General features: G+C 32.7%; 1 protein-coding gene across 1 annotated transcript; it reads left to right on the top strand.

Annotated features, from left to right (window-relative positions):
* The first annotated feature begins 12,242 nt into the window (after window positions 1-12,242).
* On the top strand, window positions 12,243-13,091 carry LOC131651530 (uncharacterized). Its single transcript, XM_058921189.1, has one exon. The coding sequence runs from the start codon at window positions 12,243-12,245 to the stop codon at window positions 13,089-13,091; it is 849 nt and encodes a 282-aa protein (XP_058777172.1).
* Window positions 13,092-21,748: the final 8,657 nt, after the last annotated feature.

Below are 21,748 nucleotides of genomic sequence, written 5' to 3'. Positions count from 1 at the left end.
TATAATCTATTATTGTGTGAATTAATGAATAATATATGTGAATTTGAATATGTATAATTGGGTGAACGGTATATTATGATGCTTGTTACTTATGAATTGCATAATATTTACTAATTGAGAATGAGACTCACCCTTACATATTGTCATTTTCAGATTGAGGAGTAGCGGCATTAGTGCTTGGTGAGGATGACTCGTAGAGTTTATCCGTTTATGTTGGTTCGTGTCGGTCATGCTCTGATCTCTAACACTGGGGAACGATAGTTTTAGAGTTTTCATGAGATTACTCTATTTTAATTGGTGATGAATGGTGTTTCCATTTAGTTGTATTTAACGATGTTCCTTATTCCGCTGTGTTAAACATGATTATGTTTTGGTGAATCGTTTCCTAATGAAGCATGACTTGACCATGGTTGGTTTAATTATTTTAAATAATTGTGGCACCCTTGTGCATATGTTTTTACTCTGATTAATTATTAAATTGCCGCTGGGTTGGAAGGGTGTTACATATATAGTTGTGAAAAACAATGTCAAGAAAAAAGTATAAAAGAGAATTAGGGAAAACAAGAAGAACAACAAGGATTAGTTATAACTGCTATTCTTTCATTTCTCTTTAAACAAGATTACAAGTTACAAGAATAACAAATAACCCTCTCACCCTAAATTAGGATTTGCAGTATGCAATGATGAGAGACTAGTATGCTATTTATAATAAAACCTAACATACTAAACTAATGGGCTTTTTCACATATACCCATTACAAGCCAACTTAAGGTACAAACTAACTTAAACAATTGGACATAACAAACGGGCCCAATTCAAAATACTAACAACCCTAGCATTTCACCACCTACACACTAGAACACACTTCGACTACAGTATGTAGGTCTTCGACACAATTCCTGTCGAACCAGAAGCTACCCTTCGACACACTAGAGTCTGATCTAATTCTCACAAATCTCCACCTTTGAAAAAACTCTACAACATCAAAGAACAAACTAGCTTTCTTCATGCAGCTTTATCAACTGCATACAGTGGAAAAACTTACAACTCGGCAATGTCTTGGTGATCATATCAGCAGCATTGTGATATATCGAAACCTTCAGCACTTGGACTTCTCCACACTCGATTACTCCTCTGATGAAATGCAACCTTACATCGATGTGCTTGGTTCGCTCATGATATACTGAGTTCTTCGACAGGTGTATTGCACTTTGATTATCACATTTAACAGTGATACCTCGACCTTGAAGTTTCAGCTCCTTTGCAAAACCTTCAAGCCACAATGCTTCTTTCACAACTTTAGTTAGGGATATATACTCCGCTTCAGTGGTTGATAGAGAATCAACCTTCTGAAGTGTTGCTTTCCAACTAATTGTTGTGCCAAACATAGTGAAAATATATCCAGAAATAGATTTTCTAGAATCCATACAACTTGCATAATCAGAGTCGACATATCCTTCGATTATTGCTTTACTATCTTCACTCAAGGCTCCACCATAAATTAGGACCCTATTCAGAGACTCATTTATGTACCTTAAAATCCACTTCAATGCTTGTCAGTGAATCTTTCCAGGATTCTCCATGTACCTGCTTCCAAGACTTACTGCATATGCTATAACTTCCTAGTCCATAACTTCATGTGCAAGTAACTTCAAATTTCAAGTACAAACTCAGAAATATCCCAACATGAAAGTTGTAGATCTTGATCAAACAAACAACTTTGTCACTAATAAAGTTTTCTCAAAAAGTGAATCATTTGGAAGATATGAGCTTACCAACTTTCAAGCCAAAAACACTTGGAAAAATTCTAAGTGTTTAACCCTAGATTTTTCCTAACTTCATGGCCAATTTTCACCAAGTTCCCAAATGATTTTGAGGAAAAACCAAACGAGTGAATTGAAGTATATCATCTAAGATTTCCTAAAGGTCTTGAATCATATCTTAATTCAATTTGAGCAAGGAGTTATGCATGGTGGAAGTAAGGCACTTGAAGTTGGATTTTAGGCATAACCAACTTTGTATTTTGCCCATTTTGTGCAAGTACTTCTACAAATTGGTGCATCTTCACTCATCTAATATCAGAAGGGATCAATTGGAATCCATTGTACCATTGCATCAATTTGGCCAAGTACAAGAATTTTCAAATCCCATGTGATTATGTAATATGATTACAAAATGGAATTTATGGAAAATTGATGAATCATCAAAGGAATCTTTCCAAGGCCAAATTGGTACCCCTACACATCATAAATAAGCTATAATATTAGATGAAATTAAGGGCTAAGGCTTGGATCAAATGGAATAAAAAATCTATCATTGCATTTTCAAGATATTTCACACTTCTTCATGCTTAAGTTTCTCTCAAAGTGATCTCACTATGCTTGCCTTACTCTCTCACTATCTCAGTCCAATTGCCCATAAATAGGAGGCTCTTTCTCATTCAAATTTACACCAAAGCAACTTCAATCCTTTCTTTCTCACTTCCCCCTCTTTTCTCATTGTTTTCAAAAGATCTCTTGGCATGAAGAAGTGAATTTTTCAAACCAGAGCTTCTCCCTTGAAAGTGAGGATTCTAACACTTCATAGGCAATATGTGGAAGTGATCCAAGTTCTCTTTCCAGCTCTGTAACTCCAGGATCACCATATCCACTTTCAACTTGGAGCTTGAGGAGTTGGGGCCGGGTAGAAGGATTCAGGAAGTGTCAAGCTGATTAGAGCACATCAACATCTTCCTTGAGGTGTAAGGAAGCTATCCAGATGCTCACAACACTTCTGTAGCAGCTGAATCACCATCCTTCATTTTCACTTCAAACTTTTGCAAGAGGAATCGAGTAAAGAATTTCAGAGACATTAAAGGTGAAGTAAGCACTCCTTTAGCATCCTTGAGGTCCCAAGAAGCTATTCCAATCATCAAAACATTGCTCGGAGCTCTCTATCATAGCCTTCAATTTCCAGTTTTAGAGGTTAGTAGTTCAAACTCAAACTCCATGATTCTTGTATCCTTTTCAATAAAACTAGATACCATCTTGTTCAGCATCATGAGAGGATCAAAAGCCATATATTATCATTCATTTATTCATCATGATCATCATTTAATTTTATTTTAAAGTTTTAGGGTTCTTAGTGTTTTCTGAGAAATTAGAGAGCCATAGTTAATATAAATTTATGTTAGTTACATTTCTGAAATCGTGAGACAATTTAGAACAAGTTTCATGTTTGGATCATAGCATTTGGTTGAGAAACGAGGGAGTTCAGAAATTCAAAAATCCAAAAGCTCGAGGTTGAAGACGACCATGGTGTTTCTTTTTTATTTATTCTGAAATATTTTAAAATATAATTAATTTAATGCATTTACTAAATAAGGTACGCACATGGCTCAGTTGGTTATGTTTGGAGATAATGATCCTAAGGGCGTAGGTTCAAGCCTTGGCAAGACGAAAACCTTATTTTTACTACTATTTTCATACATTTTTTTACCAACTTCACGTAATTGATTCACCTATTAAATTTAATCATTTTCAATTAATTTTTTGCACACTACTCATTTAATATATATTTTATGAATATTAAAAAAAATCACAAAAATATTATTTATTTAACATATTTTTTTATTAAGTTTAAAAATGATGTTTTTTTTAGTATTTTTAATACTTTAAAATATAATTTTTCTTTGATTTTTCAAAACCTGTGTTATACATAGCAAAGTAAAAATCCATGTTCTCGTCAAAAAAAAAAAATCATGTTAATGTAGCAACCTTAAGCATAGAGTAGGCAGTCTACTTGTGTTATTGATTCCGGGATCCTTTGAGGATGGGTTGTTATAACTGTTTTTTGATCAATAAAAGTTTATTTTATTAAAAGAAAAAATACACGTCTCAATCTTAAATACTAACATATGTCAAAAACTGAACATATGATCAATCAAAATGTTGAAGTTAACACATTATGTATTTTATTATTTAAAAATAATGTTAGTTAATTTTTTGCCCCTCTAAATTATTCAACCATTTTTAATCATTAATCTAACTAACATAGCTATTTAATTAATCTTTAATTTTCTTATTTATCTGTTAATTTAATTAATTATTTTATTTTACCAGTTTAAATTTAAATATAAAATTATGAATAAATTAATTATAAATAAACAGTTAAATTAATAAATTGAAACTAAATTTATTAGCGAAAAAATTTATACAGACTAAAATTTAAAAGAAATTTTTAAATGAATTTTAAATAAAAAATTTATGGCCTAAAATTTAACAGAAATTTTAAATGAACTAAAAATTGATGTTGTTGTATTTTAAAAAAATTATATTTAATCTAAAATTAAATTATTTATCACTAGTTAGTTAATTATTGAAGAATAGAATATTTAATATAAAAATAATTAATTCCCATTTTAATCAAATATTTTTATCAATTACTAAAAAAAAATTATATTTATAAGATTCAAATTATTTGATCTATCCAAAGGCCATTAAACAACCACAAATATGAACACACTTAATGAGACGGTTAAAATTAAATTAAGAGTTTAATTGCTATGCACTGTTAGTGTAAAATTTTTTACACTATCAATACATCACAACCACTCAATTATATTACTTTTAAAAAAATTAAAATAAAAGTCAAACCCTTTCAACAGATTAACGGTTATGATTCTCTGACGGTGTAAAACTTCTTTACACTGTCAGTGTATTCCAATTAAATTCTTAAAGAGTTTATCTTAGTTTCATTCGTGTCAATCTTTTTCTTTCGTATATTTGACAAGACATTCTTTCTTAATTAGAAATCATTAATTTTTTTCATTCGTGTCAAAATTAATTTTACATATAAACTATTTATAAACCAGGACAAGGATCAGGATGTTTGATATATCAATTTGGTTGGATATATGGATGTATTTCTTTTGTTTTTAATTTTTATGAACAGAGTATTGAACAATTCTGTATAAGATGTTTAGGAAGGAAATAATGCATGTTGCTATGCTTGAATGATGGTAGTGTAGTGTATGCCTCTGATTGGTTGCTTGGTATTATAACCATATACTGCATTATATCTCTAATTAAAAGATCTAGTTTTATTTTTAATTTTTTAATTTAGTCTTAAGACCAATTTTAAACATGAAATATCCAATTTGAAAAATTAATTGTTTTTATAAAATTAGAAATAATTAGTTTTTAATTTGAATATAAAATAAGAGGTTTTAAAATGGATTTTAAAATGAACTAATTTTAATATATGTTTGTAAAAATAAGTGTTAATAAGGTGTTACCAAAAGAGGAGGGACATGTTAGCTGACAAGTAAAAAGCATCATTGCAAAATTGAAGAAGTTACAAAAATATAATAAAAGGGCATCATTAAAAAATTAGAAAAGTTACAAGAACATAGTAAAAAAAAGCATAATTGAGAAAAATGGAAAAGTTACAAAAAAAAAAAAAAAAAGACGTATGAGATGGAGATGAAGGAAATCAGGTGTGGTTTCCATTCCAATATAAGGACCATTTATTCACTCAAAAATCATCACTTCACTTCACTAAGAAATCATTACTTCACTTCACTTAGAAATCATGAAAATCATTTTATCTTTTGTTTTGTTGTTTTTGGTATTAGGTAGCGGTGATGGTCGTTCAATAACCGGTGAAGGAGGTCGTGTCAGTCAAACAGTTTCCCAAGTTGAAGGTGTTGTAGCTGCTGGTGAAGGTGCTGTTGTCGGAAAAGAATGTATAGGTTGCTGCTTAGAGCCTACATGTCCTCCTTCGAGTCCAGGGCCACCTGCTGAAAGTGGTGTTGATGGTAAAGATGCTGTAGTTGATGCTGAAGGTGTTGTAGTCGATGGAAACGCTGTTGATGGTGAAGCTGCTGTAGTTGCTGCTGAAGGTGCTGTAGTCGATGGAAACACTGTTGATGGTGAAGCTGTTGTAGTTGCTGCTGAAGGTGCTGTAGTTGATGCAAATGCTGTTAATGGTGAAGCAGCAACTACAGTAGCTTCACCATCAACAGCGTTTCCATCGACTACAGCACCTTCAGCATCAACTACATCATCTTTACCATCAACACCACTTTTAACAGGTGGCCGTGGATTCGAAAGAGGACATGTAGGCTCTAAGCAGCAACCTATACATTCTTTTCCGGCAATAGCACCTTCACCAGCAGCTACAACACCTTCAGCTTGGGAAATTGTTTGACTGACACGACCTCCTTCACCGGTTATTGGACGACCATCACCTCCTTCACCGGTTATTGGACGACCATCACTGCTGAAGGTGCTAAAGGTGTTTAATGTATTTCTTTTGTTTCTTGCGAACTTTTCTTTTTAGTTTTTATGAACTTGTCTTTTGTATTTACAAGATTATTGAACAATTCTATATGAGATGTGTAGGAAGGTAATAATGCATGTTCCTATGCTTGAATGATGGTAATGTAGTGTAAGCCTCTGATTGGTTGCTTGGTACTATAACGATATACTGCATTTTATAATTAAAAAATCTACCTCTATTTTTATTTTTTTTAATTTAGTCTTATCTCAGAAATCATTTGTTTTGTCATGAAAATCATTTTATCTTTTGTTTTGTTGTTTTTGATATCAGGTAGAAGTGATGGTCGTGCAATAACCGGTGAAGGAGGTCATGTGAGTCAAACAGTTTCCCAAGGTGAAGGCGCTGTAGCTGCTGGTGAAGGCGCCGTTGCTGGAAAAGAATGTATAGGTTGCTGCTTAGAACCTACATGCCCTCCTTCGAGTCCTGAGCCTCCTGCTGAAAGTGGCGGTGATAGTGAAGGTGTTGTAGTTGCTACTGAAGGTGCTATAGTTGATGTTGAAGGTGTTGTAGTTGATGGAAATGCTGTTGATGGTGAAGGTGTTTAATGTATTATGTTTATCTTAAATAATATCCTATTCTTTAGGGAATTGGAAATGCTTGGATAGGAATTAAAATTTTTCTCTTAGGGACTCATTCCACGTTCTAGGCATGTAAATAACACCGTTTCAGTTTTCAATTTGTAAGGCTATATAGCCATCAGCTTGCTTTAAATTAAATAAGGTATTCTCTCCAAAACTTAATATCAGTGTTCAGTTTCACCAATAATAGAGCACTTGGAGTTCACAAGCCAAGGCCAAACTCTTCGTGGATTTCAGCTTCTTTTATGTCTTGTGTCCAACTGCATGGACACCAATATAAGAGATGACAACCTCACCAATATAAGAGATGACAACCTATTATTTTCTACAAGGCACCAAACTCTCATTCATGGATGGAAGAATGAGTGTCTTAATAGTGGAAATAATGTAACTCCAACTTTGAAGGATTTGTTTAAGAATATATATATTTTGAAGTTGGTGTTGGAGAATCATCCATAATATTGCTACTAAGTCAAACTCTAAAGAAGAGAATTCAATTGTAGTTGGCCCAAGTGATCATGTTAATAATCATTGTATTAACATGGGAGAAGTTTCTGCCTAAATAGGTTGAGTTGGATTTCTCACTTAAATTTTAAAATTTTAATTTTATTCAAACTTTTTGTTTAATTATATAAATTTACTCTCTAATTTAAATAGTTATAATTATAATTATAAATTTTTGTATAACACTTAAATTTATTTAACAAACTATTTAAATATATAACATATCTGGTATGAACTGATATGTAAAAAAAACTTAACTATACATTTAACTGACTAGCCAGATTAACATTTTACATGATTTTATTTTAGAATGAATTGGAATATCTTAACACAATATTTTTTCTTAATTTACCAACATCTTTCTTAAAAAAATAACAAAAGATATTTTAAAATATAAATATAAGGTAATTATATCCATTTTAATTTCAAATATTAATTTATTTTTATTTAGAAAATAAATAAATTTATTATATTGCTTTAAATTAATATTAGTAAAAATGTTATTCGTTTAAAAAAATTCTAAAATATAACATTTTTTTTAATTTAATTTTTTAGTTATTATAATCTTCCGACCAATTTTAAAATACTATTATTTCCCATTGTTGGTTTAAATTTTTAATATTTTTACAATATTATTTTAATTTCTAGTAAATTGGTAGAATTGTCATATTTTTATTTTAAATTATTAATATGTCTACTGGGCATAAGAAGATCATATTTTTCTGTCAAATATTTGATGTATTTTTTTTTAATGGGAAAGCCGTTTCATTCAAAAGCAGAAGAAGAAACACTCACAGGGCCTAGAATCTCTCTATGACGAAAACCCCTAAGCCAAGTCTTTGACCCAAGGCGTTTCCCAAGACCAACTAGGTTATGAGTATCCAAATTACATGTTCTATTAAGATAAACAACAAATGAAATTACAAATTCTCTAAGCATATCCCTACAATCATAAGCCACTAGTTCAATGACAACATTATTTGTAACTGAATTGATGTAGTTCACAGGCACTAAAGCATTAAAGTGAATGATTATTTTGTCAAGTTTAAGATTTTTTGGCATTTGTATACCCCATCTGATAGCTAATTCTTCAGCCACCGAAGGCTCCACTCGAATCTCCTCCCTTCTGCAAGCAGTCAGGACAACTATCCCATTCCTGTCCTTAATAACACAACCCATGGAAGCAAAGCCCTCCTAAAAAACCCCAGCATCTACTTGAACAAGATGAACCATATTTGGCCAGTCCTCAATTGGCCGAGTAACAACAGTATTCGAGCTTTTTGGAGAATTCCATTTGTGAAACTCTGATGCCGAGCCATACATCTTAGCATCAACGTGTACCAGAAGCACCCGATTGTTATTAAAAACAAGATCGTTTCTCGCCATCCAAATTCCATGAATCAGCAAGCATAACAGTTGAGACACTTGTGCATCACCTCTTGTAAGAAACTTAAGCAACCAAGCATTCAAGCCAAGTTCCTTTGGAGGACGATAAGACAAAACTGGGGAAAAAAGTTTGGCTAGCAAAATCACACTCAAGGAACAAGTGTTCCACAGTTTCAGGAGAGGTATGACAGGAAGGGCAAGCGGAATCTAAATGACTACCTTTTTCTGTAGATTCGACCTGGTTGGTAGGATATTCTTAGCGACTATCCAGAAGAAATTTATGGTTCTGTTATGGACGGGAGAATGCCAAATTGCTTTCCAGATTTTCTTACACGGGGCATCAGAAGGACCGGGTTTATTTGCAGCCTTGGTTTCCATGCAGAGGTGGTAAGTTGACCTCACAGAATACTCTCCACTTTTCTCAAAATGCTAGATGAGTTTGTCTTCCAAATTTCTCATGGAAAGAGGAATGCTCACACTCTGTTTGGCTGTATCGGGGTCGAAAAATGGAGAAAATCAGCTGACTATTCCATTATCTTAAGTTCGGGTCAACCAATTCACAAACACGCGCTTCAAAAATTCGTTTTCTAGAAATATCAAACTTTCCTAATTAATCAACAAAGTGCTTTTGCAGTATTTGTTAACCAAAAACAAATCAATTTTAATCCAAAGTATCAGAAGGCTTTCGAACTTATCTGATGTATTTACGGCTTACGGCTTTACTTTCGTAATAGCCGGCCAAATTAAACTCAGAAAATTGTATAAAAACCAAAATAGCCCATGGTATTAATCCTAAGAAATAACGAACAGAGTACAATCGAATTGATGATTCTTATTTTTCAGCACTTAAGGGTCCGTTTGGTTGGGAGTAGATGGAGGGGATGGCAGGGGATATTTATAAAAATATGTGTTTGGTTCATTTTTTAATATTAAGTTACAATATTATGAAGATAAATTAGAAGTCAAATTTATCCAAAAAGTTTATTTCAAATTAAAATGATCTAAACTTTAAATATTTTCAAAACTAAAATAAAAATTTAGAAAAATAATAATAATTATATAATAATCAAAAGCATAAATTATTTACTCATCTTTCTAGTGAAAAAATTATATTTAAAAAAATGTTATATAAATTTCATAAAAATATTAAATCATTAAAATTAATTTCATTTTAAAAAGCTATTTTACTGTTGTATATTGAATTTTATAGAATTATATTTTCTATAATTTATTTTGGTAAATAAGTGGTTCTAGACTTAATTTTAAATAATATTTGTTGTATATTGAATTTTATAGAATTATATTTTCTATAATTTATTTTGGTAAATAAGTGGTTCTAGACTTAATTTTAAATAATATTTGATGGTGAAGTTATTTTTGCAATATCTTAGCGTGAGATATATATTGGCCTTTGTTAATTTTAAATAATTATTTATTCTTTTTATAAAATAAAATTATTATTTTAATTATTAATTATTCAGATAATAAACTATAATAAACTATGTAGTTGTTATAAATCATCATATCATACTAAATTATAATCCTACACCTTTTTTCCACTAAAATTTTCTCACCAAAATTTTTAATACATTAATAATTAATAAATAATTAAAATCTTTAAATTCTAAATTATAAAACATAACCACCTTCTTCACCATTTTTTTTAAACAAAAGGGAATAATATATTAAATCAAAAAGGAGAATGAATACAAGGAACACAAGAGGGGATCGAACTGAAACCTCTTAAGCCTAGGGGTTTCCGACTTGTCTAACAAGTAATCTGACTTAATAACATTATGCACAAAATTAAACCAATTCGAACATTTGCTCTGTAAGCCGATATTAGCTAATAAGTCCGCACAAAAATTGACTTCACGGTATATATGCGTAATTCTGAAATCAATAGTTAGAGTATACGCCCAACACGTGAGCCAACGAGATTTGATAATCCACGGCACAAGATTCACGTTCGAAAAAGCTTTGACAATTAGAACACAGTCAGTCTCAATCCAAAGCTTCTTACATTGCATATGTTTAGCTTTCTCAATGGCAATGATAGCTGCCCAGAATTCTGCAAGAATAGGGGTGCCTGCGCCATAGAAAACAGCAAAGCTAAGGATGTGATTTGCTTGGGAGTCACGAAAGATGCCGCCAGAAGCAGTCAGTAATGGTTGACCCGCTGCCGCGCCATCAATGTTACATTTTATCCAATCACTGCCAGGAGGACACCATAAAACATCAATAGCAACCTTCAGCTTCCTAGGATGCAGAGTTATGTCAAAATGTTTGAGCAGGGAGAAACTTAAGATTGAGTTGTCAGCCCAAGTTGTTATAAATTTTCAAACAATTAAAATCTATTTTTAAAAAACAAAATTAATTACAAATAAAACGTGGTTCCTTAAAGTTAATCCCACGACGAACTTGTGAAGTTGACGGTGACAGATATTCAGAAACGCAGAAAGGTGAAGGTGATAGATCAAGAGAAGAGGGATTTTTTTGTACAAGCTTTAATGGTTCTGAACATGTAGCAGACAATCTTAATCCTCTTTTAGGGAAGGATTCTTCTTCAGACCCTATTTCTTTGAACTCTCGCAGCAGGGACACAGAGGTTGCGGCTACTCCTTTAACGTCTTTGAGGAGAAAGAGGAATATAGGGATTTCTCAAGTGGGCACGGCTGGTTTAATAATAAATGATTTAATCGGTGATAATTTCTTTAAAGAAATGGTGAACGTTGGGGCAGAGAGTGGGGGCCACTTGGAAAGGAGTTTTACCATTGAAACGGTCAAACCTCTTTATTTTTGAATGTAATGTTAATTCTGACGTGGATAAAAGTGGGCCCAATCAAGTTCCCCTTTTCAGTTATTCCAAGGCGGAAAAGGACTCACCTACGCACACAAAAAGCACTCATGTTTCTTCTATTGAAATCTCTACTAATTCTAAAAAAAAACGTGTCTCTTTTCCATTGAAGAGTGCGAAATTAATTAGGAAGAGGAAAGGAATCAGTAGTAGAAAATCCAAAATTTTGAGCTTTGATGATCAATGTCAAATTGTGAAGAATTCGAAATACTCTAGAAAAAAATAAGGGAGGTGATGGACTTAGGGGAGAAAGTTCTTGATTTTATTCATCCAATTTAGGGCGGGGTTCAACAAAGGAAGACAATTCAACATGAAACAGAGCTTCATCCCATCAAACAGGAAAAAAATAATTTCCTTTCTTACGGTGTTCCTTTATCTTGTGAATCCATCACAAGCACTGACATTAGAAACTGCAATAGAAGAAGGAATAACAGTGCAAGCAACTACGCTTCAGAGGGCCTTTGGGACTCCATGTCTAAATTAGGAATAATCAATATATCAAACAATTTTGATCCGATCAAAATCTTGAAGGAAATGGAGTTAAGGGATCAATAAGGTGTGCATGTGGAAAAGGGGACCCAAAATGGTGTGCACCCATGATTATTCTTTCGTACAATATCCATGGTGGCGGGAATCGGGTTAAGCGCAAGAGAGTCGGATTCCTAATTCAAAAGGGAGATGTTGATCTTTGCTTCATTCAAGAAACAAAACTTAGTGGAATTGGTGTGGATGTGGTTAGAGAGTTGTGGGGAGGTGTGGATGTTGAATGGTCTTACTCGGATGCTATCGGAGCCTCCGGTGGAATACTAACTATGTGGAAGAAAGACTTCTTTTCTCTCATTTATAGCTTTAGGGGAGAATGCTTTCTTGGTCTTTGTGTAGAGAAAGATGGAAAATTTATTTATTATGTCAATGTTTATGCTTCATGTGACAAAGTAGTTAGGAGAAAAACTTGGAAGAACCTTTGTGAGTTCAAGCATAATAACACCGTTGGATCTTGGTGCATTGGCGGTGACTTCAACTCTATATCCACTATTGATGAAAGAATTGGTGTTACTATTAGTGACTATAGTAGGGATTCAAGATCTTTCAATGAATTCATAGAGGAAATGGAGTTGGTGGATCTTCCCACCATAGGTGGCAAGTTTACTTGGTTCAAAAGTAACGGGAAGGTGATGGGTAGACTCGATAGATTTTTATTACCGGAGTGCTACATAGAAGATAGTAAGGTGGATGGCCAATTTATAGGAGAGAGGGATGTATCGGATCATGCACCCATTTGGTTGAAAAACAATAGAAAGGATTGGGGACCAAAGCCTTTCAAGTTTAACAACTTATGGCTAAAGCATGAGGAGTTTGATAATTTTGTTAAAGAGGAGTGGAATAAAATAGTAGTCAAAGGGAGAGGGGACTATTTCTTGGTGGAAAAATTGAAAATCCTTTAAAGTCTGATCTCTTGGTGGAATAAAACGGTTTATGGTTGGATTGACCTCAAGATCGACAAAGACGTGAAAGAGATGCATTCTTTAGATAACTTGTTTGTTCATTTTGCAGGTAATGTTCCGGAAGAGGTAGTTGAGAAAAGATTGAAATTGGTGGAGGACTTTTGGAATAATCTTAACAAAAAAGAAGGGTTTCTTAGATTAAAGTCGAGGCAACTTTGGCTCACCGAGGGGGATGATAACACTCGCTTTTTTCATAATTCCTTAAAAGATAGAAGAAGAAGGAATTCTTTATGCACCATGGAGACTATGGGGTAGAATGGAAGAGGTCAAGGATATCAAAGACTTTGTTTTCAAGCACTTTGAAGAATTTTTTAAAGAAGAGGTTTGCACTAGATTGGAACCACATGGGATCGATTTGAAAGTGTTATCTATAGGGGATTCTTTGGACCTTGAGAAACCTTTTTCCGAGAATGAGATCAAGGATGCTATTTGGTCATGTAATGGGAATAAAAGCCCGGGGCCGGATGGATTTTCTATGGAGTTTTTTAAAACATTTTGGAATATTCTTAAAGAAGATTTGATGAAGCTTTGCAATGATTTCTTCTTAAAAGGTACGCTTGTTAAAGCAATTTCTTCTTCTTTTCTTGCGCTAATTCCTAAAAAGAAGAACCCTCAAGAGTTGTCCGAATATCGCCCTATTTGTTTAGTGGGGAGTATCTACAAGATTCTTTCGAAGACTTTGGCGGCTAGAATGAGGGGTGTTTTGGATACTTTGATCTCTACCAATCAAACCGCCTTTGTTCCGGGTAGAAGTATGATGGATGAAGTCTTATTGGTTAATAAGATTATTGATTGGGCCAAAAGAAAAAAGAGGGGGTGTTTTTTACATAAAGTGGATTTTGAAAAGGCGTATGACTCTATTTCATGGAACTACCCTTAGATGGATAATGAGAAGAATGGGGTTTGGGAAGAGATGGATGCATTGGATGGAATCTTGCATCTTCACTAGTCACATGTCCGTTTTGGTGAATGGTAGTGCTACTAAAGAGTTTAAAGTTCATTGTGGTCTTCGTCAAGGTGATCTGATTTCGCCTTTTCTCTTTGTTATAGCTATGGAAGGCCTTAGTGCTATCATGAGGAAATCGGTAGAGGTGGGGGATTTCCAACCTTTCAAAATTGGTGAAGATGATTTTGTGGATATCCTTCAATTTGCGGATGACACTGTAATTTTAGGAGAACCTACAAGTGACAACCTTTGGAGCATGAAAGTGATTTTGAGAGGTTTTGAGCTTGTTTCCGGATTGAAAATTAATTTCCACAAAAGTAATATCTTTGGAACTAATATTGGAGATTGGTTATTTTCTTCGGCCACTTCTTTCTTATCTTGCAAAAAAGGATCTTTTCCTTTTAAATTTCTTGGCATTTGGGTTGGAGAAAAATCTAACAAGACGAAGGTGTGGAAGGATGTGGTAAATAATATAAAGGCAATATTATCGAGGTGGAAGGGGCGAAACATTTCAATAGGTGGAAGGGTGACTCTTATTGGATCGGTGCTTAACGCAATTCCAATATTTACCCTTTCTTTTTATAAAGCTTCGAGCAAGATTATCAAAGAGATTAGAGGTTTTCTTAGTAATTTTTTGTGGAACGGGAATGCAAATAAAAGAGGTATTCATTGGGTGAAGTGGGAGAACGTATGCAAACCTAAGGAGAAAGGTGGTCTAGGCATTAGAGATGTTGGTGATATGAATAGAGCTCATCTTCTCAAATGGAAGTGGAGAATTTTGAAGGAGGATAATGCCATTTGGAGTAGATTTCTACTCTTGAGATACGACAATCCAAAATTCAAAGTGCTTGCGTCGTGTGGGGATGTTCTAAACCGGGATGATTCTAGTTGGTGGAGAGATATCATTCTTAATGATTTCAATGAGGCGGATAGCGTAGAAGGATTCTCCAATTGGATTAATTGTGAGTGCAAGAATGGAATCAACATTCTTTTTTGGCATAGTTGTTGGTTGGGCGATCAAACTCTTCGTGAATCCTTTCCACATTTGTTCGATCTTTCAACCAATAAACTTTGCAAGGTTAGTGATATCATATCTTGGAATAATGGTGCTTTTTCTTGGAATTTTAACGACCTCTTCGCTCTCAACGGAATGTCTACCTTGACTTTGTCTCCCCGCTTTCACAACCATAATGGCACCGTCTCGGATTTGCTTATTCAATTGAGGGATTTAAAAGATTCTTTGGAGAGCATCACTCCGATCATGTCGGACAACGATGTTTTTCATTGGAAACTAAATTCTTCCGGTGTTTTCTCGGTTGCAAGTGTGAATAGCTTGGTTTCTAATGGCAAAGAGAACGCTTGGCCAATTGACACTATCAAGTTGTTGGAAACAATGTGGAAGACTAAGGTTCCAAAAAAGGTCCATATCTTTTCTTGGAGATTCTTTATTGACCGCCTTCCTTTAAAGGATCTATTGCTTTATAGGGGGGTTTCTAATTTCACCTCTTCCGATTGTGTTCTTTGTTTCAACCATCCGGAAACTTCGCTTCACCTATTCTTGCGTTGTTCCGTTTCGAAGGCGGTGTGGGAGAAAGTCTATAATTGGTTGGGAGATGAAGTGGAGTTAAACTTGGAAGAGTTCAAGAACTTCGGTTGCATTCAAGAAAAGGTGAAAACACACAACACTAGAATTAAATTAAATTTCATTTGGTTGGCTATAATTTAGTGTATTTGGTTGATGAGAAATGCTATTATCTTCGAGAACGCTTCTTATAGCTTCGAAACGGTAATCTCCAACATTTTGTTTTACTCTTGGAGATGGTTAGGTGATAGTGAGTATATTTTTAGGACCTCCTTTTATGATTGGTATAAATTACCTTTAAACTGTTTTAACTCTCTATAGAGTTTCTTTGTCAGGGTTGCACCCCTAGTGCGATATCTTATAAAATTGCTTATTAAAAAAAAAATTTCACCAATTAAAATTTAAAAAACGTGGATCATTACCACTTTTATTCAGTGGCCACCTTTGCAATATATTACAAATTTAGGCAGTTATTTATGTAAAGAAATAAATACTACGATTTCTTCGCAATTTCACAATTGACCATTACCAGGTTTGTTCATAAGGCTTTTTGAATCTTTGTCAATTTTAATTTCACATTTTTACAACTAACAAGTTTGTTCATCACATTTTTAGAACTAGCTAGCAGGTTTGTTCATAAGGATTCTTAAATCTCTCTCAATTTTAATTTCATTGTTACAATTTTAATTTCATTTTTTTACAACAGGTTTGTTCACAAGTCTTCTTGAGTCTCTCATTTTTTATATCCCTTTCATTTTCATATAAATTTGATAGTAAACAATAGGAGTGGACAAGAAGTAACCATCCGACCGTACTGACCTGTCCGAATCCGGTTTTGGGCCACAGTTCGGTTTACTTTGATTTATGGGTTTTCTCGGTCCAACAACTTGGATATTAACTGATAGGATTGGTCGGATTCGGATGGTAAAATGAGGCCTGTTGGAATCCGATCCAAACCGAACATATATACTGTATTGGATTTTTAGCCCATATATTACTATGTTACTAGGCTGGATCTCAGAAATTTGGCTCAAATTAATATCCTATATATCTTTCAGTATTAGGGTTTCTTATTTTTTCACTTTCATGTTTTCATCTGCCTCACTCGTTAGGGTTTCTTATTATTGCAATACAAAAACAAAACTAACCTGAAATGAATTTTTATCATTACTTACTATCTATTCAATTTTTGTGCAGATAAGAGAACATCAAAAATATATTTTATTTTAGTAAAAAGTATGAGAATTTCTTTACCCACCTCCCTCTTTTCTTGGCCACCTCTGGTGAAAAACCCAAAATACCCTCACTTCCGAAATGCATTTCCGAAACGCTTATTTTTTTTTTTCAAAATTTGTCTTATTTCGGAAATGCACTTCCGAAAATACGAAAAAAAGGTGTTTTCGGAGATGCATTTCCGAAAACACCCCTTTTTTGGGTTTTCGGAAATGCATTTCCGAAAACACCTTTTTTTGGGAGGGGGTGTCTTCGGATATACACTTCCGAATTTTTTTGGGAGGGGGTGTCTTCGGATATACACTTCCGAATTTTTTTGGGAGGGGGTGTCTTCGGATATACACTTCCGAAATATTCCAAGACCAAATTGGTCTTGGAATGTTTCGGATATACACTTCCGAAAGAATTCAATAATTATTAAAAAATTAAAATCAAGGTGAATAAATACAATTAATAGGTATAAAATCAAGGTGAATCAATACAATTAATAGGTATAAAATTTCCTAAACAATTTTAAAGTTAAAAATTATTTTACTAACTTATATAAATCAAAAACATCTTAATATCATAAGTAAATTTTGAATTATTTAAAATTAAATATAATATATAAATATAAGTATAATATATATATTATAAATTAAAACACTCATTGTTTTAATTTTTATAATTATTATATAAATGTATAAATATATTTATAACTAATATATAATATTATTATATAAATATATAATAATTTTTATAAATATATAATAATTATTATAATTATTATATAAATATATAAATATATAAATTAAAACACTCATTTTTTTAATTATTTTTGTAAATATATAAATATATAATAATTATTATAAATATATAAATAAAAAATTATAACTCATTTTGTAAGTGAAATTATTTTAATTTTTTTAATTAAAATTATTTTAAATTTTAAAATATGAATCAAAATAGAAATATATAATAATTATTATTCATAACTCATAAATTATATCAAAATATATAATTATTATTATTCATTACTCATAAATTATATCAAATTTATGATAATTGAATTAATTAATATCCTAAAATTAATTTTTGAGATTTTTTTAGATTTTTTTTGTTGTTTCGGAGATGCATCTCCGAATTCGTCAAAATCTCAATTTTTGGGATTTTTTCGGAAATTCACTTCCGAAGTCTTAAAAAATTTAGGAAAAAAAATATTTCGGAAATGTATTTCCGAAGCAGGGTAAAATGGAGTTTTCACTGGGGGTGACCCCCATAGGGAGGTGGGTAAAGAAAAAATCAAAAGTATTATTTATTTTATTCATTTTATATTTTATTACATTTCTATCGCATGTTAGTAAATAAAATTAGATCCCAAAAGAGGGTAGATTAAAATATTTATATTATTTATTATTTGTTTTTTTTATTGAGAAAAGGGAAAAGAGGGTAGATTAAAATATCATCATATCATCATACTAAATTATAATCCTACAACTTCTTCCCTCCAAAACTTTCCCTCTAAATTTTCCACCAACTATAATTAGTTAAAATAAAATAATATTAAAACATAGTTTAAATAAAATAATTAAAAATAATTTTCTAACTATACAACTTCTTCCCTCCAAAACTTCCCCCAATTTTTCCACCAAATATAATTAATTAAAATAAAATAATTTTAAAACATAGTTTAAATAAAATAATTAAAAATAGCTTTCTAACTATTTTTCATTATTCATAATTTTAAAAATATTTTTCTTATTTATCACTAATTTAATCATACTAAATTATAAATATTAAATCAAATAAATAATATTAATAATAATAAATAAGTAGTAAATTTTCATTTTTTGTCTTTATTTATTTTAATTTAAATTTTGTATGTAAGTGCCCCACGTACAATATAATTAACAAGATAACTTCTCCTTACTCCACTAACATCAACTTTTTATTAGTCAACATGGTTTTTTTTCATTTTTTGTGTTTATTTATTTTTTAATTTAAATTTTGTATGTAAGTGCCCCACGAACAATTAAAATTACCACAAAATTAAAATAAAATTATGGAAATTAAAATAAAATTAATTTAGTTTTTTTATTATTATTTTTCACCCAATAATTATATTATTTATTAATAAACAAAATATAATTAACTAAAAAGAAGAACAAAATTTTTTTTTTTAAATATGTGTTTATTAATAGTAAATCAATAAAATTTATCCGTGCATCGCACGGGTAGACGACTAGTTTATATTTTATTTTAATAAATTATTTTTACATTGTCAATCAATGACAACCATTTATATTACCAAGCCTTTAAATTTTAAAATACCGAATGATTTGACACTTTAAAATAATTTAATTAGATGTCTGTGTAATACTTCTTTACACTGACAATACACTAAATATCATCACGTTTAGAAGCAACAACCTAGGCCCATTTGCTTAAAAATCCAAAATTGCTCAAATAGGTTTTTGAATATTTCTAGAAATTTGACCAACTTGTGCAGTTCATATCTCCTTCAGTTTTGATCATATGAAAGTGTTCTAGGACTTTTTAGAAAGCCCAAGATGTCCTTTAACTGACCCTTTTGGTTTCATCTCAATTGATTTTTCCATTTGCAAGTTATGAGCTTTGACCCAAAAGGCGTTCTTGTTGACTTTTTGGATGACCACTAATCTTTTGACCTATATCTCTCAAATGAAGCATTTTTGGCTTTGGCTTGTGAGAGACAAAATTGTAGAGAATTCAATTTCCTTCAAATTGAGCTTTGGATGGAAAATTTATGATGTTCAATGTGAAAGTTATGGCTGGTCAAAGTTTAGTTGACTTTCTCCTATGAAACCCTAATTTAGAAACTTTAGGTTTTGTTGATTTCTGATCTTTTCTTGATGAATCATGATCAACCATTGATAAAATGATGAATCTAACATTAAAATGTTGATGTTGACCAAAAATCAAGAATTTTGACTGTACTTTGATCATAGTTGACTTTCAAGTCAAATTGGTCGACTGTTGATCGTTTGAGCAGTTGGTTGATCAATCTTGTGAATCAAAGCTTGAAATTTGGCATGAGGATCCTTTGAGGCATATGAGAGACCACGAAGTCCACTTGAGGTATCAGAAGTTGATTTTACTTTGAGAAATGCAAAACCCTAGTTTAGAGGCTGTTGCTTAGGAGAGAGATTGTCTGCTTCCTTCTTATGTATCTTTGAGCATTTGAAAGTCAGATGGACTGAAATATGAATAAGTATGATGGGAAAATTTTGGGGTATGACAGGACGCAATAGGAGCTTTGGGAGGTATCATTATTCTGTGGAGAAAGGACTTCTTTGATCTGCTGTTCAGTTTTAGGGGGGAGGGCTACTTGGGTTTGTGTGTGTCTTTGGACGACAGGTTAGTTTATTTGGTGAATTTATATGCGTCGTGTGATGCTTCTATTAGAAGAAGTACATGGCGCCATATTATCGAGGCAAAAAACAATAAGACTCCGGGTGCATGGTGTGTGGGGGGACTTCAATTCCATTTCTCATATCGATGAGAGGATAGGGTCCCCTTCAAGGAATCATAGGAAAGAGATAAATATTTTTAGGAGTTTCATGGAGGATATGGAATTGGTGGATCCGCCAACAATTGGCAGAAAGTTTACTTGGTTTAATAGCAATGGGAAAGCCATGAGTAGAATTGACAGGATATTGCTTTCGGAAAGTCTTATGGTTGATTGGAAAGTGGGAGCCCAAGTCATAGGAGGGAGAGATTTGTCTGACCATGCTCCTATTTGGATAAATGATAATAGGAAAGATTGGGGGCCTAAACCTTTCAAATTCAATAACAACTGGTTGAGAAATAAAGATTTTAACAACTTCGTGGTGAAGGAGTGGAGAATCATTAATGTGAAAGGGAGAGGCGACTTTTGCTTGGTGGAAAAGTTGAAAGTGTTAAAAGGAAGACTATCTTGGTGGAATAAAGTGGTGTACGGATGGATAGATCTTAAAATCAACGACGCTAGCAAGGAGAATCACAATTTAGATAACGAGTTTGTTCTTTTTGCAGGTAATGTCCCGGATGATGTGGTTCAAAAAAAGGCCAAAGAGGTGGAAGTCTTTTGGGAGAATCTCAATAAGAAGGAAGGTTTGCTTCGTCTAAAATCTAGACAAACTTGGTTATCGGAAGGGGATAGCAACCTTCGTTTCTTCCATAGTTCGTTGAGATGTAGAAAGGGGCGGAATTCTTTGTGTTCTTAGAGTCTAATAGGGGGAGATTGGAGGATGTGGATGACATAAAAAGTTTCGTTTTCGATTTCTTTAGTGGTTTCTTTAAAGAGGGGGTGGGAGATAGACCGGTTCCTTTTGATTTAGGTTTTGGCAAGTTGTCCTCTTTGGATAGGGAGATGTTGGACGCTCCGTTCCTTGAGGCGGAAGTGAAGGAGGCTATTTGGGCGTGTGATGGGAACAAGAGTCCAGGGCCGGATGGTTTCACTTTGGAGTTCTTCAAGTCGTTTTGGTGTTTGCTTAAGGAAGACATAATGAGATTTTTCTTGGATTTCCACTCCAAAGGAAAGTTAGTGAAGTCCATAAAATCTTCTTTCATTGCTCTTATTCCAAAATCTAACAATCTCCAAGACTTAAGCGAGTACCGCCCCATTTGCTTGGTTAGGAGTCTCTACAAGATTGTCGCTAAAATGTTGGCCGCTATAATAAAGTTGGTAATCGGTAAGTTGGTGTCCCCTAACCAAACCGCTTTTGTGCCGGGAAGAAATATGATGGACGGTGTCGTGTTGGTGAACGAAATAATTGATTGGACAAAAAGATTCAAGAAGAGTTGTGTTCTTCTTAAGGTGGATTTTGAAAAGGCTTA

This window comes from Vicia villosa, linkage group LG2, assembly GCF_029867415.1.
Source record: "Vicia villosa cultivar HV-30 ecotype Madison, WI linkage group LG2, Vvil1.0, whole genome shotgun sequence".
Classification (NCBI taxonomy): domain Eukaryota; kingdom Viridiplantae; phylum Streptophyta; class Magnoliopsida; order Fabales; family Fabaceae; genus Vicia; species Vicia villosa.
This window is presented reverse-complemented; position numbering and strand designations above follow the sequence as displayed.

Bases quoted from the DNA above. Each gene is read 5' to 3' on its own strand.
- LOC131651530 (XM_058921189.1), top strand. From the start codon at position 12,243: ATGATTATTCTTTCGTACAATATCCATGGTGGCGGGAATCGGGTTAAG.